General features: G+C 37.8%; 1 protein-coding gene across 4 annotated transcripts in view; it reads right to left on the minus strand.

Moving 5' to 3' along the window:
* Positions 1–19,482, minus strand: part of Rabgap1l (RAB GTPase activating protein 1 like) — a 599,727-nt gene that overhangs the window by 500,906 nt on the left and 79,339 nt on the right. For all 4 annotated transcript variants that reach the window (XM_075988370.1, XM_075988369.1, XM_075988371.1 and 1 more), the window contains 3 exons: positions 17,320–17,386; positions 5,071–5,173; positions 609–775 (listed from right to left, as the gene is read on the minus strand). In XM_075988370.1, coding sequence (XP_075844485.1) covers positions 609–775; positions 5,071–5,173; positions 17,320–17,386 — 337 coding nt within the window. The remainder of the gene's footprint in view (positions 1–608; positions 776–5,070; positions 5,174–17,319; positions 17,387–19,482) is intronic.

Below are 19,482 nucleotides of genomic sequence, written 5' to 3' on the forward strand. Positions count from 1 at the left end.
TTTTCTTGATCAGAATTTCTAGTAAATACGATCTTCCTTTACAGGAACTTGATTTCAGGTTTCTTTAGACATATAACTGTGCATTACATAAATGTATAGTTTTCAAACGTTATATTGGGTTGACTTTATTTAAAGTCAACTTAGTTTTTTTAAAGGAACTTCACTGCTTTTGCTATGCTGTAATGGAGTGTATTTACATTCAAATAAAAAGCAGGTGGACTAGGGATATAAAACAGTTGGTAGACAGAGGACTTGCCTGGCATTACCAAGGCCCTAGGTTGGAGCCCTAGCAATGTACAGGTTGTGGTGGCATCCATCTATAATCCTAATACTTGAGAAGTGGAGGAAAGTCATCCTTAACTACTTAATCAGTGTGAAGCCACCCTTAGATACATGCGATCCTGTGAAAAAAGAAAAGATGGACAGACGGATGGAAGGAAGGAAAGAAGGAAGGGAGGGATGGAGGGAAGGGATGGACGGAAGGAGGGAGGAAAGAAGGGAGGAAGGGAGGGAGGGAGGGAGGGAGGGAGGGAGGAAGGAAGGAAGGAAGGAAGGAAGGAAAATTTAGAGATAACAATGCTCCTACACAAAGAATAAAAACATCTTACCTGCTTCAACCTCATGAAGAAAGTCTCTGTAAAAGTCTTTCTGCTAAAATACCAAAATCTTTCATTTGCAGGATATACACGAACTACTGTCTCCAGGAGAAAGCGAACTGGTTCCACCACCTCTGTGACTACCATATCCACTGCCACAGTCATGTACACCCTTTTATCTGCAACAGAAAATTTCTGGGTTTTATTATTCCTTGATTGTTGAAGAAAATAAGATCTCCTTGGCTTATACAAGAATTACAGTACTAGAAAAGCAAATTAACTTCTATATATTTATTTTTAAATATTTTCTAATTATTCACTAATAAGTAATCAAGTATTATAAGAATGTCTCTCAGTCACAGATTATTATTATTATTATATCATAATCAAGTATCTAAATCTCCTGACAGATGTCTTTTTCCATTCTCTAAATAGAATGCTTAATATAACAAATAAAGACTGTGGAGAAATTTGAAAATGCCTTGGGTTGCATTTCCAGCAACATACATACATACATACATACATACATACATACATACATACATAAAGCAGGAAAGCAGATAAAATGTTGAAGATAACTTTTACTCTAAAATTATTGAATTTCTTAGACAATCACTAGAAAATCAAAGATGCATTCTTTCAACCTAGAACAGAAATGGCAGAAAGTGAAAGGTATGTTTGCAAACTAGAGGAGCTGCATAGGCCTCTCATTTTAAATCTGTATAGTAGAGCACTGCTGATATAAATATCTCCATGTGCTGTGAACTAAGAAAAACATCCTCTGAAGAATTCTCAATACTTTCACTGTTCATAATGCATATATTTTCTTGTAAAAATAATTAATTGAGCTGGGGAGATGTCAGCAACAACACTTGTACACTTGCGTGAAAGGAAAATACCCAGCAAGTGCATTAAAAAGTAAGGCACGTTGGACATACCTACAGTCCTAGTACTAGGGTAGTGCAAGTCAAGATCACTGGGCTTTCTGAATGCCAGCCCGGCTCCAGATTCAGTGAGAATCTCTGTCTCAAGGGACTAAGACAGAGAATGATACACCCAACATCTTTTACTGGTCTCCATCCACATGGACACGCAGGTACGTGCACCACCCCAGTCACACCTATACCACATAAATCATTATACACATACTCACACAGCAAAAATACCATTACTAAAACTTCAGTGAAATACAACATGCAGTTTTCACATATATGTACATACATGAGTATAAATGCATATCAGTATACATGTGCACATATTATTTACACATGTAAAAGCAGAAGTACGGAAAGTGTTTTAAGGGATTATAGTGTTATCGGTCACATTTCTACTTACTATTTAAAATATTCCATTTGTTGCAAAACTTGTTATTAAATGTAGACTATTCTAAGCCAGTACCTATTTTTTTCCATCATGATAAACTAAAATATGAATTCCATTTTATTTAATTTCCTGCTTGATACTTATTGAGAATTTTGGACTTATGGCTTGATCATACCATACAAATGAATAATCTTTTCTTTGTCTCTTAAATCTGTTTTGTTTTGATTTTTTAGACAAAGTCTCAGAATATAGCCCTAGCTGGTCTGAACTTACAGAGTTCTGCCTGACTTTGCCTCCCAAATGCTGGAATTTAAGCAATATTCCTCTATGGCCCCAGCCTTCTTAAATATTTTTTAAAATTTGACTTTTCCTGTTTTTAATTCTAAATTAAAGGAAAATACAAATAGCCAAAGGCATCATTGAGATAAGTGTAAATATTACTAAGTGAAAGTATTTACTAAGGACAAGTATCCCTACCAATTCAAGAGAATTTAAGATTCTTTAGACATTGTACTTCAACAAAGTACCATAAATGTACAGGGTGAAGAACAGTGCATAAGATATAAATTTAAATACTCAAAAGGATCTCAAACAAAATTAAGAGATATTTCGTCTCTAGTGCCTAAAATGTTTTCATAAAAAAAAAATCAAGCCTTCTTTGGCTTGTGAATTCTGAGTAATATATAATTTCAAAAATGTCCTTTGAAATTTTTAAAAAGTCAAGGCAACATGTTTGTGTAGCATGTTAAATAATTTCAAAAGAAACATCATTTGGATCCTAACAGTATGATATAAATAGCATAAAAAGCTTATTTTAGCAGGGCAGTGGTAGCACATCCTTTAATCCCAGCACTTGGGAGGCAGAGTCACACAGATCTCTGTGAGTTTGAAGTCAGCCAGCCTGGGCTACAGAGGGAGTTCCAGGATAGGCACCAAAGCTACAAAGAACCCCTGTCTCAAAAAATAATAAATAAAGCTTATTTTAACAAAATAATCTTTTAATTGAGAATAAAATGTATTAAAATAGAAATTTTTCTCAACTTTATATTTTCTTTTTCAGTGGTTATAAGAAAAAAAGTTATATGGTGGTACTACAAACCTGTCTCCAAAGTAAACTCTGTAACAATAATTTGATACTAAAATGAATAAGGCTGAATTTTAAAAACTGTTTCTTACTTTCTTATATATGTGTATATGTTCACGTGTGTGCATGTTTACATGAGTATAGGTGTAGTAATATATCATTTATATTTTAAAAAATAAAGCTTGCCTGAAGTTCAGAGAGTAAAACAGCCACACTGATCAGCCTTACATACCAGGTAGTGGTGACACACATCTTCAATCCCAGTGGCCACACTAGTTTGCCACAGAAAACAGGAGGTAGTGGTGCACACCTTTAATCCCAGCACTAGAGAGGAATCTAAGAAGGGAAGAACAGCTCTGCAGACACAGTCTCATTCTGAGACTCCTGAAAGCAGGATCACCATTTTCAGACTGAGGTAGAGGTAAGACACAGTGACTGGCTGTTTTACTTTCTGACCTTCAGGTTGAACCCCAATTTCTGTCTCAGGGTTTTTATTAATCATGCTACATTTAGAAAGAAGCAACATGAGTGTTCATGTGTGTGCATGTGTTTACAAGTTTGTAAGGATGGAGCATATGTCTTCATGTGTGTTTATATGTATGAGAGGGTACATAAATGTCCATGTGTGCATGTTTATATATGGGGATGGAGCATGCATGTTCATGTATGTACATGTTTACATGTTGTGAGAGCATTATGTGTTCAGTATGTGTGTACATGTTTATATTTGGGGAGAGCATGTGTGTTCAGTATGGGTGTGTGTGTTTACAAGGGTGTGTGCATGTGTGAGGGGGCAGGTAAATTGAGTATCTGAGGTTGTAGGCATGTTTACATGCATGTATGAAAGACAGCATGTGTGTTTAGATTATGCATGTTTACATATGGGAGGAAGGAGCTTATGAGTACATATATATGCATATTTATATGTGTGTGAGAAAGGAAGTCGGTGTGTACATCTGTGTGCATATTTACATGAGGAGGGACAATGAGTGTAAGGAGGTGCGCATGCACATTTGTCATGAGCATGGAGACCAAAAGTTGATGCTGGGAATCTCAAGATCCTTTTTTGCTGTTGTTTTTGTTTTCTTGAGGCGCGGTCTCTCAATCAGATCTAGATCTTCAATATGCCAAGTCTAGCTGGCCAGCTTCCTCCAGGGATGCTGTCTCCTCCTTTCAAGGCTGGAATTATGGGTGGATTCCCATTCCAAGCACTTACTTGGATACTGGGGATCCGAATTATTGTTCCCTTCCATGCTGAGGAAGTGAATGCCCAAGGTTCCTAGCCCAAGGTTCAGTTTCATATAAACATTTTTTTCTATGTTTTAATTGTCATATTTTGTTTAAACATAGTATGTAATCAAATGCATGTACTTTGTAGAACTAGTGAACACCCACTCTCTTTATAGACAACAAAGAATAGCTATCATTTTAATGTTCTTTACAAGAACAGCATATTTTCCTATGAGTAATCATTGATGCTTCTTGTCTTTAGCCGAAAGTCAAATATGGGTATAAACTAAATAACATAAAATTAAAGATGAAACAAGTTGATTGTTATATTCTGAACATACATATTTAATTGAATGAAAAATAACTCATTTTCAGTAAAACTGTAAAGCAAGTAAAACTTTAAATTTAGTTTAAGCAGATCAAAGATCTAAGATCTAGATGAAGTAATTAATAAAAATATAAGTAATCTATAATGCTTAGTTAAAAATGGTAAACAAGGATATGCAAATTTCCAAAATTTGTTTGCTTACACATTCCATCACTCTCATCCAAATAAAACAACCAACTTTAAAGCAATATTTAAATCACAAAGTCAAATGTCTTCCACATAATCTAATATAACTAATCAACATGGTTTTTAAAGTTATTCTTTTAACTAATGAATTTTTCCCCACAAAAACATGAAAAATATGAAAAGGAACTTCATAAATATCTACCATGATTCTAAATATGAATATCTTCAATTTAAATAGGCAGAAGTACTTTCTTGAAGTGTAATAAAACAAGATTACTCAAAATAAAATTTAGAAGTAATAAAAAATATTAAAGGAAAGTCACCTTTCGGAGTTTCTTCATTAAGTGCCAGAAATATCGGTGCATTGGGGTTCCACATGCCTGTGATGACATAAGCTCTACCATCGTAGCTCTTTCCCATGGATTCCTAGAAAAGTTCAGACAGGAATCATGGGAAGTATGCACAAGGAAAATTATCACACTTTAAAATTATACCCTTAATCAATTTAATTTATTAAAATGTATATCTACACTCAAATAGAAGCTTACATTTTAATGTAAATTTTCTCACACAAAAGCATTTCTTTGAGTATTGTTATATTCTAGCTATCTTCAAACACAGGTTCTGTATAAACGCATGTACTTCTTGCATGAAAAGAAGCATACCTATTCATGCTGAGTCATAAAAACAAAGTTGTAAAGGTATATTAAATGCGATAGCTTGTTTGAGGTCAAAATGTCTTAAAGACCACAATATAAAATTACCTGAACTAAGTTCAATTCCCAGCACCAAATAATAAAATACACCCACTCACAAATATCTACAGAAAGACTCAACCACAGAAGGGAAAAGGAGTAATGTTACTTTTTTATGGCAATATCTTCAAACTTCAAACTTAATAATTTTCTAGTATCTATAAATCAATAAGAAATCATAATGGAGAGTTTAATTCTGATCAACAAATGTAGCTTTATCTCTCTTTCCTCTTCTTCCATCACTCTTACTTCCTCCTCCCCAACCCAGCTCTCTTCACCCTCTTCCTTCTTCCTACCTCCCCTCCAAATTAGTTTTTTCTGTTCCCTCCTTATCTCCTCCATTTTAAAGTTTTCACTTAATCAGCTCTTGATTATTGAAAACAAGGCCATAAATGAGTTTTCGTATATGTTGCAGAGAAAGCAGGCCAAAATGATAGCTTGTGAAACACTCACAGAAGCATGATAACATGTGCCAAGACACATGAATGCTATCTACAGAACTTTCCATTTTTGTATTTACTTGTACTAAGAACAGTGAAAAAGGAACCAGACCAAAACAAAGAAAACTTTTTTCCATTCCTTACAGACATTTCTCTAAATTCCTATAAAACTGGATCAGTCACTTGATTATTATATTCTTCTAATATATCTATCAATTTTAGTCCAACTGTATAAGACCAAGAATCTTGCATTCCAGAGATGAAGTAACTAAAGAGCATTTAATTTTAAAGGAACCACAATAAGCAACTCCTCCCTAAAAACATCCATAAATTCACTCTCCCTCTCCCTCACACATCACAGCGCACACGCAGATATATGCACGCACACACACAGTCCTGTAGCTCTTCACTATCCACACTAACTAGTCCCCATTCAGTTCAGGAATGAGTTTCTTACCTAAAAGATGCCAGCTATTTCTGTATGCTTGAATGTTTCCTGTGTTTGAGTACAGAAAAATGAACTAGAGTAATAATCTTTCTTTCAATACAGAAATTATGTAGTTAGCCACGGAAGTTTAAAGATTTCAGTAAGAACTGAAGCTGTGACAAGCCACATATAAAGTAGCAAAAAAAAAATAACTATGAAGTGAAAATATAAAGAACAGATTTAGTTGTACTAGGAAACTGTTAAAGAGATGAGAAAGAGTGAAGGAAAGAAACACTAAAACCCATTTTTAAGCCAGGTCTGCTTGTGCAGAACTACAATCCCAATATTCATAAACGAAGGAGGGATTCTGAGTTACAGCCAAGCTTAGATTATACAACAAGATGCTCTCAAAAAAAAAAACTTTAAAATTATATACTGTCCAGACAAAAAATGGAAGTAGATGAAAGGAAGAGAAGGAGATCCACAAGACAAAGATGGTATGGGGGGGGGGGCAGCAATTTATCACACACATACAGACAAACTGCTTCACGAAACTTTACCTCCATGTTTTGAACATACATATACATTCCAAATATACTGATTACAATATAAAATGTGCCTTTTTAATCTAATGTCAACATATGGTTAATTATAAAGATCCACATACTATGGAGTAACTCTAATAAATTGTGGTCCAGCTTCACGTAACATATATGTACTGCAGCTCCACAGAACATATATTTACTGAGTTTTCTGTCTTTCATGGTGTTTTCTGTTAGGCTTTTCCTGAGTTAAAACTGTATCAAGAGATACGGTTAAAACCACTTACTTCCTACTCTACAATTTCCCTGATCAAAAAATTCTCATTATTAGCAGAAGATTGAGTCTCTGTTACTTGTACTCTTCAGTTTTCCAAAAACACTAAAATTTTGTTGCATACAATTTTATTATGCAGATATGTATGTGTGTGAATATATATACATATATATGTATATACAAACACAAATGAAACTATATGTTTATGACCTTAGTCTGTTACATTAACAGGACCTGGGAGACAAGTCTCTGGACGCATCAGTAAGGGCAATTCCAAAGAAATTGAAGTGAGAAACAACCACCCTGAATGTGTGAGACATATTCCATGCCCCAGGGACCAGGGTTGGATGGAAGAGGGAAAAGGGTGCTAGCATGTCCTTCTTTTGCTTCCTGGTCTTCCCGGATGTGAGGAATCCCACCTGAATGTTATTCCCACTTTGAATGTACCTATCAGGCCTTCCCTGCTATCAAAGACTATGAATCAAGAAATCCTACTTCCCTTAATTGCTTTTCATCTTGTATTCTGTCATAGCAATGAGAAAACAACAAAAACACTATCATTTTTAAGTATGACTTTCCCTTTTGTGAGGCTTTTAAACTACAATAAAAAGTTTGATAAAGTTTCAATTCACCTAATTGGAAAATATGCTTATGGAAGAAAAGTCATTATTAGTTAAAAATAGTTCAGCATACCCAAAAGATAAGTACCATTATTGCACCATTGGGAATATCTTGCTGGGTGGACTGTTGTTACAGCTGTCAGCTCAACAAATGGGTAGAACTACAGATTGCTTTTCTCTTCTGGCACCTTGCATAATTGGACTTTAGGCCCATATAATGCAAGAGAATTCATGCCTGGTACCATAAACCTAGCCATCCACACATGAGTGGAAAATTCACAGATCCTAAAGGAAAAATTATTACTATCATTTTTCTAAATTACTATAACTTCTAACTATATTCTAAGCATTTCTTGTTATAACTACAGATAAGTGTAACTCTCATTCCTCATTAAAGAAGTGTGCTCAGAGACTGCATTTCACTTCCCAGACACCCACACCCGAATAATCATACAAGGAGGAAGGACAGAGATGAGAGCAAGAAAAGAGATATCTTGATTCAAAGAGCCATTATAGAGTTAGCAAGAAACCTGGCTCTAGAGAAATTCCCAGGAATCCACAAAAATGACCCCAGCTAAAACCCTAAGCAATGGAGGAGAGGGGGTCCAATCTGGACTTGCCCTGCAGTCAGGCTGATGAATAGCTTAAACATCACCATATAACCTTCATCCAGCCACTGATGGGAACAGAGTCAGAGACCCCCATCAGGACACTGGACTGAGCTCCCAAAGTCCAGTTGAAATGTGGAAGAAATGAAAATATGAACAAGTGATCAAGTCCATGATGAGGACACCCACTGAAACAGTCTACCTGAGTTAATGGGAGCTCACCAACTCCAGCCGGCCTGGGAAGAAACAAGCATAGGACCAAACTAGTCCCCCTGAATGTGGTTGACAGTTGCATAGCTGGAGCAGACTGGGGGGCCACTGGCAGTGGCACCAGGATTTATTCCTACTGCATGTACTGGTTTTTTTGGGAAACTATTCTCTTTGGATGATACCTTGTTCAGTATAGATATAGTAGGGAGGGCCTTGGACCTTCCACAAAGCAATGTGCTTTACCCTCTTTGAGGAGTGGATGGGTGGGATGGGAAGGTAGGTGAAGGGACTGGGAGGAGGGGAGGGAATGGGAACTTGGATTGGTATGTATAATGAAAAAGGTAGTTTCTTTTTTAAAAAAATATATAACACTGCTTGACCAATGGCTTTGGCATATTCCAAGCTAGCTCTTACATCTTAAATTAACCCATTTCTATTATTCTATATATTACCATGAGGCTCATGGTTTGTTACCTCTTGCTTCTTGTGTGGCTACATGACGTCTGCCTGACTCCACCTTCTTTCTCCCTGCATTCGGTTTAGTTTTCCCACCTAACTATATTCTGTCCTGCCATAGGCCAAAGAACCTGCTGTATTAACCAATGGAAATAAAACATACTCATAGCATACAGAGAGGAATCCCACACCAAAGAAGCTTCTTTTTGCAACAAAGACTACAACAAATATCCACGACTGGTCAAAATGCAGAGAACAAATGACCATGGAGTGTCAGCCCCAAATGAGATATCTACAACACAACCCCTACAGCTAAAAGAATATCAGGAAAAATGAAGAGAAAAGATTCTAAGAGCCAGAGGACCAATTGGCAGGACAAAAAAACAACATCCATGAAAACTCAGCACTATAGTGGCCTAAAAAGAGAATTTAATAATGACCATATCGCTGAACATGCCATTGGAGTTGGAGGAAATTTCCTAAGGCCCTCTTCCTAGATGAAAAACAATAGGCAGTCAATACTTCCTATAAGAGAGAAAAATCACTATTTTCCATGGATGAATCTCCTGATTCATTATCAGATATCAAGTGATCATCTCTAAACTTATATACATACCAATAACACTAAACAAGTCATAAAGTTGTGACCATATACGTGTGTATGTATGTAAGTAGCAATAACAATTACAAAAGAGATCATGAATCCAAGAAAAAGTGGAGAAAGGGGAGCAATGATGTAAATTCAGTTTAGTCAAGTATAAAAATCTAAAAGTAAATTTTTAATCATATTGTTCACTATGAATAAAACTGGTAAATGTATAAATGTATGTATAAAAACTGTTAAAGGTGATTTGCATGCCTCTCAAAATCTGTTAAAGTAGATGAAGTGGCAGAAAACTTGACTGCAGTTTCACATGACATTTGGGTATGTCATAGGAGCAAAAGTATTAACATCTTACTCAAAAGAGCAAAACCAAAAGTATTTAGGCAAAGTTGCAAAAAGTGTAACTGGTACTTATTACAAAGAATAATTTGCCAAATAACCAAAACCTCCTCGTCAGTTTCGATATTAGGTACTGAGTTCCTTGTTAGTAGACAAAAATCTAGCCAAGGGTCAGTGGCTAACTATTAAGATATGAAGACAACAGATAACAGTAAACCACAACTACTGATAATTAAAAATGCGAAGTCTAGCACTACCCAACTATTTGTTGTGCAGGTAAGGAATAGGGGCACCGTCAAGGCCATTGATAATGATAACTCAAATGTGGGATTAAATTACACAGATGTTATTAAGGAGGCTCAGAAGTTCACACCAGTTTTATAACTCTATAATTTCATTTTAGGTTTTTGGGGGAAAACTTTCTAATAATGATTCATTTTAATCCTTTATATTCTATAAGACCATAACTAGAACCTAGTATCTTAACACTTTTTCTAATACCTAGTACTCTCAAAATGACCCCCCCTCATAGAATTCTAATGGCACCAAAATACTATGGCTTACTTTAGGAAAACCAACATTCATTACTGATGTGTTGTAGAGAAGGGTAAATGAGAGATGGATCAATATCTAATTTATGCTTACACATTTGATATAATTGGTTGTCCTCACCTGACGTGTCTAAACAGTACTTCCTCTCTATGTATATGGCACATGACGGGGTGTGAAAGAAAACGGACCCCAAAGAGAGTGGCACAACTAGGAGGTGTGACACAAAATTAGGAGGTGTGTTCTTGTAGGAGGAAGTGTGTCACTGTGGAGGCAGGTTTAGAGGTCTCATATCTATTCAAGCCACACCCAGTGAAGACAGATCACTTCCTATTGTTTGTAGGGATCAAGATTAAGAACCCTCAGCTCTTCTTTAGCATCATGTCTGCCTACATGCTGCCTTGCTTCCTGCCAATGACAATAATGGACTAAACCTCTGAACTGTAAGTCACCCAAATTAAATGCTTTCCTGTATATGAGTTGCCACGGTCATGGCTGTTATAATTCTGCTGGCCTTACCTGTCACCTGGGTACCCTGTCCCTTTAAGAGACAAACTTAGCCCACCTCCAATCTCCCTCTTTCTGCTAAAGCAAGCTGGTCTCGAACCTCCTCTCCTCTCCTTGCTCTCTTTCTGTCCATCCTTCTTCTGAAGAGGCAACCTCTGTCTCTCTCTTCCCCCTTCTCTCCTCTCCGACCCCCTTCTTCCTTCCTTCCCTCTCTTCTTCCCTCTCTCTCTCCTCCATAATACTCTTGCCCTTATACCCTTCCCAATACACACTAAATAAACTCTATACCCAAGCTCTCTCCCTATGGCATATTTGGTGTCTCCTGCCCGCTGGAATTTCCCACCCACCAAGGGACCTGCCAGGGTCATAAATCTTTCACTGGTATAACAAACTCCACAGGCTCTCCCTTGCAGCTGAGGACTGCTCAGAGTTCCTATAACCTTTAACGCTTCTTATAGGGTCTCTTTTCCAACTCAAAATCGCTGAAATTCTACATCCAACATCAACACTAACAGTAGGTTCCTCCCACACATCTGGCCATGCCTCCGTGAGTGTGCAATCAATTGGCAGTGGTTTCACACACCCCCCCTTCCTCCTGTGTAAAAAGACCCAGTATTGGTCAACCACTTGCCTATCATGCATCATGCTTAAACCCCTAACTCAGGCTCTGACTCCACGTGATGACAGAAGGGTTTAGTTTGAGCCCACCGGTTCTCATGGCCTCTGGACTTTGTAAGAGACACCACAAGGCCAGCCTGAGCAACAATCCATGCTGAACCTCTGGGACACTGGAATTCAGTCTCTGGACCTTCTTTCCTCACTCATGGAGATTGCGCCTCCGGCCTCAGGTATCAAGCTACAGAAACTGCCTACCATCAGCTTACATTCTGCCAGTGATAGCCAGTTGGAAATGCAGCTTCCTTTCTCTATGTTTGTCTATTGGCCTTTGGTTCCTGGCGTGTAAGGATCCTGGACCTGGACCTGCTACCAGCCTACTTCCCAACTCTCTGTCTGCTGGAACAACTGGTAAGATCCCCTTGTGGCCCCAGTCATCTTTTGCTGGCAATCATCTCTGGAACTTCCCACAAGCAAGGTTCTTGGACTTTGCCCTAACACTGTACTCATTGAGCAGTACATTCATTTTTCAGGCCCAGGGACCCTAGCATGACCTGAACAGTTGGTGCCTTCACTTCTCAGATATTTAGATCCTTTTCAGAATCTGATTCCCCACTCAGCCTAGTTCTTCTTGGGCTACTGCCCTTTCTCGGCCCCTGAAAGAATAACAGCCTGAGCCAGTTGTTTATTTTTCTGCCTCACCCCTGGGAAACAGGCTAACAAAACCATATACATTTCTACTGTCTACCAGCAGATGGTTAAATGTAAAGAGTTACACCATGTGGGAAACCACGACTGCCGCCATTTTGTTTGAGCTTAAGAAAGGGAGGAGTTACAGCCTCATGAAGTTCCACCCCTAGCCAAATGGTACTGATAGCAGGTTCCCCACATGACCTACTTTAAGCCTTTAAAAGTTACTTTTATGCTTTGTTACATTTGGTATGTTTGTTTGATGGTTCACCTTGACAGGGCCCACTGAGGTATCTATCAGTGGCTCTGTTCATTGTATTTCATTCCAGACTATGAAAGTAGTAGTCTGAAATATCTTAAATTGGTATGCACTTTTAAATCTCTTACAACATACTATATATGTGATCCAACCCTGTGTTAAAATATATTAAGCTGTTCTCCACTGCTGTCAGTTTTACTGTTAAGCTTGTATTGTAAACTGAAGAGTCCAAGAATAAGAAAATAAAAAATGTACATTCTAAAAATAAGAATGTAGAAATAAAGAAATATAAAGTTATAAGTCTAGGAGAATGAGAACAGACTATCAGCAGCTTTCTCGGCAGATCAAGGATCACTCATTCACAGTAAGCTGTTTTCTCGGATGCCTGGGAAGCCTCCATCAGCTTAGGTCATTCCATTTTACAACTAGCTGTTCTATTTACAAAGCCAGAGCTTCTCCCTGCAAACTGAGAGTAGTGTCTTGGCCATCCTTGATAAACGACATATGTGACCTCTGGTTTAGGCACTGTCTCTGTTATGGGAAACTAGCGCCACCAAAGGGGAGGCATGGGACTCCAGTATACACTGTCTGGAGGTACCAAGAGACACATGGGACAAGGTAGAAACACGGGTTTGACTAATGATATCTGATAATGGAGGTTGTAAAGTAAGGCAGTCTGTATCTGAGTTTTTACCTTGAGATAGTGTAAAGAACTTTCTGTTATCTTCTAAGTTCTCAGCCTAAGAACCAATTATTCTAATTTATCAACCTTCTAGTATTACTAGCAGTCCCTTTTCTAACTAATTGCAAAAGACATCTGTTTTCTTGTAATTAGTGACTTTCACTGTAATCTACTCTGAAACATATTTCATGATAGCTGCCTAGTTACCCATTGACATTAAAACCCACTCACCTCCTGTGCTGACTGACCCATGGGTCAGGGCAAGATTGTAAAAATTCCTTTGTTCAGAGCTAATGCTTGGTGGCCCTACTATAAAAAGTGGGTTCAGAAACCGGCCTTTTGCCACAGCCTAACAAACACCATCTATGGCTGTGGTCTCAGCTATCTGATAAGCTTCTGTGTCCCGTGGTGTTTTTTTTTATTTTTTATTTTTAAGTTTGCTTCTGGTTTTCCTAGGATCTGGTTTCTGGAATAAAGTTTGCTTCTGGTTTATTAGACTTGGTGGTCTTCTCATCTTTGTGCGACTTGCCTGGACCCAACATAAACATCTTTTTCTTCGTCTTTCACAAGTATAAATCTCACCTATTAAGTTAAAAACAAGTACAGTGAAGCTTGGACCCAGCTCTCCAGACAGATCCTATACTGTAGTCATAACTTTAAATATATATATCTGATAAATAGCCCTCAAGTGCTCAGAGATCTGGGGAATATGTCATTTAAATGTTTAATTATTAAAAGGCTTTTCATAAGAGAGACTGGTTGGCTCCTAGCAGCAGCACCCCATTTCCTCCAAAGAAGACAGAAAATAGATGGGTACAGAACAATGTCCATCTGCAATTCGCTCCAGCAAGTGAAAGCTCTAACCACTGGGTATAACTGCCTTTCATCTAAACTCCTTAAGATCTCCAGACGTGGATGAAGGAGAACTGGAATCGACAGCCTAGCTGCTCGGGAAAAGGTAGGCTTATCTTCCTACAGATTTCTTAACACACGGGATCTTCTAAAGCATGGCAGGCCCTGCATTAACAACAGAAGACAAATGCCCTAAGTGGACCTGCCCTCAATGACCATGGAGGACCCTGAGGGGTGGCTCTAGGTAGTAAATCTAGTAAGTTTTCTGTCATTTTTTAATTTAAAAACCCAAGTAAAATTCTATCCTTCTCAAAGATCTCTATGCAATTTGATGGCTGAGAGGTTTTGCCAGTTTAAACAGGACAATTTCACCAAATAAATTTCAGTATAACTTCTTACTATGTTTTAAATAAAAGGTGTTTTAAAATATACAAATGCAAATTATTAATATGTGTACATGCAAGTTATAAAGGTCTGAGGACAAATGCAAGTTATCAAATTTCTCTCTCATTACGCTGCTGTTCATAGTCTAAACATTATCAATAAAATACTGGTAGGTTATTAATCTAACTCTGGCAGAGTACTGTACTCAGGTGTCCATGGATGTCAACAGCTAGTTTTAGGCAACAGAGGAGAGGGTACCTAAACTGGCCTTGCCCCACTATCACACTGATGATTATCTCGAATATCACCATAGAATCTTTGTCCAGTGATGGATGGAGATAGAGATAGAGACCCTCATCAGAGCAACAGACTGAGCTCCCAAGGTCCAGTTGAAGAACAGAAGGAGGGAGAAGATGAGCAAGGAAGTCAGGACCATGAGGGGTTGGTCTACCCGCTGAGACAGTGTGCCTGATCTAATGGGAGCTCACCAAATCCAGCTGGACTGGGACTGAACGAGCATGTGATCAAACCGGACTCTCTGAATGTGGCTGCCAATGGGGGTGGACTGAGAAGCCAACAATAATAGCCCTGGGACCTGTTTCTACTACATGTGCTGGCTTTTGGGGACCCTAGTCTATTTGAATGCACATCTTCTTAGGCCTAGATAAAGCGGGGAGGGCCTTGGACTTCCCACAGGGCAGGATTCCCTGCCCTCTCTTAAGGGGGGGGGAGAGGGAGGAGGAAGAGTGGGGAAGCAGGAGGGGAATGGGAGGAGGGGAGGAAGTGTAAATTTTTGAATGGAAAAAATAAAAAAATATAAAAAAATCTGTCACAGTTATTCTGGCATAAATATACTGCTGTTTATACAATATATGTGTCTAAAACTTAAGTTAAAACAAACTCAAAGAAGTTTGGGAGTTCCATGAAGCCAGATTGAAAGATTCACCTTAAACAAGTCAGATGGCATTCCTCTCTCAATTCCCTAATGTTGACACCCTCTTCCTCAATTACCAAGACTTAAAGAAAAAAAAAATTTCTTCCTAAACAAGTTCAGAGAGACACCAGACAGTTCCACACGACAAATCCTGGACAGGAGTGAAGCAACCAGCTACGCCATGACCAGCATCCCAGTTTTCTCAGGTCCCCCAACGTCCACAAATCAGGAGGAAGCAGTCCTGAGAACTTGACACCCTCATCCCCTTAAACTACCATGCCGAACTCTTCATCTTTTTATTATAAGAGAAATGTGGTAATGTTATAATTCTGCTGGCCTTCCTTAGCACCTGGGTACCCCCCCATACCCTGTCCCTTTAAGAGAGAAGCCCTGCCCACTCCCAGTCTTCCCCTTCCCACCAAGGCAAGCTGACCTCACACTTCCTCTTCTCTCTTCTCCTCTTCTCTCCTCTCCTCTCCTCTCCCTCCTCTCCCCTCCCCTCCCCTCCCCTCCCCTCCCCTCCCCTCCCCTCCCCCTCCCCTCCCCTCCCCTCCCCTCCCCTCCCCTCCCCTCCCCTCCCCTCCCCTCCCCTCCCCTCCCCTTCTCTCTCTCTCTCTCTCTCTCTCTCTCTCTCTCTCTCTCTCTCTCTCTCTCTCTCTCCATCCTTCTGAAGAAACAACCACTGCCTCTCCTTTCCTCCTCTCCACCCCTCTTTATCTCCCTCTCTCCTCCATAGTTCCCTTACCCTTATACCCTTCCCAATACACACTAAATAAACTCTATACCCAAGCTCATTCCACATGATATATCTGCCTGTCTCCCACCCGCCAGGGGACCTACCAGGGTCATGCCTTAATGGTATCTGTTCACAGCAATAGAAACCCTAAGACTGCATACTATACACCTGAGAAAGCACTTAACCCACTGCTGCAATTACACACTTAAAAGATCTGATCCCATCACAAAACTAAGAGACCACAGCTAGTAAGAGATGTATTTTACACAAATCTAAAACTCATACAATGTTTGGCATACAAAAAGGTACCCAAAATTTCAACAAAACATTCCAGTATTGCTAGGAAATTAATGCTGATGGAATTATCATGAAATAATGAAAATAAAAGGTTCCCAGTGTGATACTTAAATTTATGAAACAAACACATTTCAAAGGAAATATATAAAAATACATAAAACATATAAAAATCTATTCTCACAAAGTAAGGAATTCTCTGCTTACTCTGCATATTTCTGCAACATTCTAAATCTAAAGTGAATGTTTTCATTATTGGCAACATCAGAAGGTACTTGGGTTTAAGAGCTAAGATGCCTTGTGCTGCCTTCATAACAAACATCAAACCCTAACCGTGCATCATTACTCTCTAAGTAGCATTTATTAAAGAAATATTGTAAATATTCATTGCTAAATACAAACTCAGAAAGGGAGATGCTTCAAAGAAAACGAGCATCGTCAAAGCCCTGAGTTGACAGTACATTAAATAAATGAAAGGTGCAAAGCAACATTGCAGATGTTTGTTATAACCGTGGTTGTTCTTCTAGGCTCAAAAAAAAGGCATCTTCCTAAAAAGCTGAACAAACAAAAAGATGGCACTGTCACAATAGGTTCCTTTATGTACTTTTGTCCTACAGAAAATTGTTAGGTAGAAATTTTCCTAATCTTCCCTTCAGAAGTAATTTAGATTGTCCAAATTAAATTATTGCTATCACAAAACAACCCTGACACTATAACAAACTTTCAAAATGAAAAAAATTAAACACAAAATAACTGTCTTCTGTACTCAATTAGGATGTTTAAGGTTGTTATTACCATATCCAGTAAATGCATGTCACTGTTCTTCACGTTTCGACCTGGACTTAGTAACATCCCAAAACATCTGAAAATATTGGGGGAAAAGAAAAGAAAAAAATAAGGTATCAAGAAAAACACAGAAGCCCACTGAGCAAAAGCCTTTTCATAATAATTATACAATCTAAGTTTTATAATCACAAATAGCTTTGCTTGTTTTTCCTAGAACACAATAAATAAAAACTCAAGGCATATCACAAAATTATATACAAATCAGAAACATAAATTGTCAAAATTCTCAGGTCTTTCTCAAGATCAGAAAATGACCTAACAGTAATAGTAAATTCTTAATATGGAAGTAAGATATCATTCAGTGCCTAGAAAAACTAAAGAATTTATTTGCCTTATTGCTATTCCAAAACTATAATTTATAATAAATTAACCCACGTAAGTTTCAAATGTACTTTTAAAATAAGAAAAAGACACTGTGCTCTGTATCAAGTCAGACTAACAAAATAAAATTTTATAGTACACTGGCCCTCAAGATTCATGTCAACCGGGGCTGGAGAGATGGCTCAGTGGTTAAGAGTACTGACTGCTCTTCCAGAGGACTCGGGTTCAATTCCCAGCACCCACATGGCAGCTCACAACTGTCTGAAGATCCAGTTGCAACTGTCTGAAGATCTAACACCTTTGTACCAATGCACATAAAAAATAAAGTTAAATAAACCATAAAATATTTTAAAAAAAAAAAAAAAAAAAAAAAAAAAAGATTCATGTCAACCATGTATAGCTTGTAGTTCTATATACTCAGGTGAGAGAAAAAACAATTACATAAACCTTATTACTGACTTTTCTATCATATAGATTCAGGAATCCTACTAATACTGCTTTATTTGGAACAGGTTTAAATAAGCTCTAAAATTCAGATTTTTATATAATTTCTAGGCTATTAATAGTTCTGCTAGGTAAGGAAAGCCATGTCCAGATCAGTTCAACAATGCACTCAATTTATCAGTTCAACAATGCACTCAATTTATATTGCTACTAAATAGGTCTTACAACTCAGTAAACAGTGTAAACAGTCCAGAGTGTCTTTCTGCCAATGCATACTCACACTTAATAGCTATTTTAACAATAGCAATCTGAAAATATAAAAATAGTCTATGCGGAATTTTATATAAAAAGTAAAGACTATAACTAAATAAAACATTAATTTTAAAAGATTTCAAATAGTGTCAGAAGTTGGATAGATAGCTCAGGGGTATGGAGGTATCTGGCATACATAAGGTCCTGAGTTTTATCCCTAACAAAATATGTGAAATAAAGTGCTGCTGACTGTTTGATCAAATGCTAGCGCACTTTTAGATGAAAAATAGCTATGGCATATTTTTACTCCTGGTGGAGTAAATTACTACTAATGCATAAGGCCATAGCAAAAATAAGCAATATTCAAGACATAATACAAAGACCATATAAAGTACAGACTGTGTGAGGATTTGGATGTGCAGAGCTTGAGATAGTAGAGGAAAAATAAAATCATGAAGAAATCTGTAGTTGGATTTTCTTTTAATCTAGTCTCACAATAAAATGCCAAAATGTTGTTGTTGTTTTACTCTTCTGGATTGGGGGGGGGGGGCACCATCCAGCTCCCAAATAAATTACACATGGAGTCTTATTTTTTTCTTACAAATGCCTGGCCTTAGCTTGGTTTGTTTCTAGCCAGCTTTTCTTAACTTAAATTATCCCATAGATCTAATCTACATGGGAAGTAGAAAAAGATAAGATCTCTAGAGTAAACTGGGAGCATGGGGACCTTGGGAGAGGGTTGAAGGGGAGGGAAGAAGTAAGGACGGGAGAAAAGAAAAATGTAAAGCTCAATAAAAATAATAATTAAAAAAGAAATAAAGGAAAAAAAGAAATCAAGTGTTTATTTTTATACTGGCAGCTGGCCAGTCAACACCGAATCTGCTCCTTCCTGTTATGCAAAGGCTTGCTTTCCTAGCAACATGTTTCTACACAAGTATGACTCCAGTAAGTAGTGACTATACTTGCTGCAAGTGTGAGGATGCCTTACTCAAGACTTCCTTTAGGTCTCCAGCAAAGAATATGCTTACAGTCAACATAAAGCATATAAACTCAGAAAATACTTTTCCAAACACATTCTTGTACCACTAGAAACAA

The sequence above is a fragment of the Microtus pennsylvanicus genome, chromosome 10, assembly GCF_037038515.1.
Source record: "Microtus pennsylvanicus isolate mMicPen1 chromosome 10, mMicPen1.hap1, whole genome shotgun sequence".
Lineage (NCBI taxonomy): Eukaryota > Metazoa > Chordata > Mammalia > Rodentia > Cricetidae > Microtus > Microtus pennsylvanicus.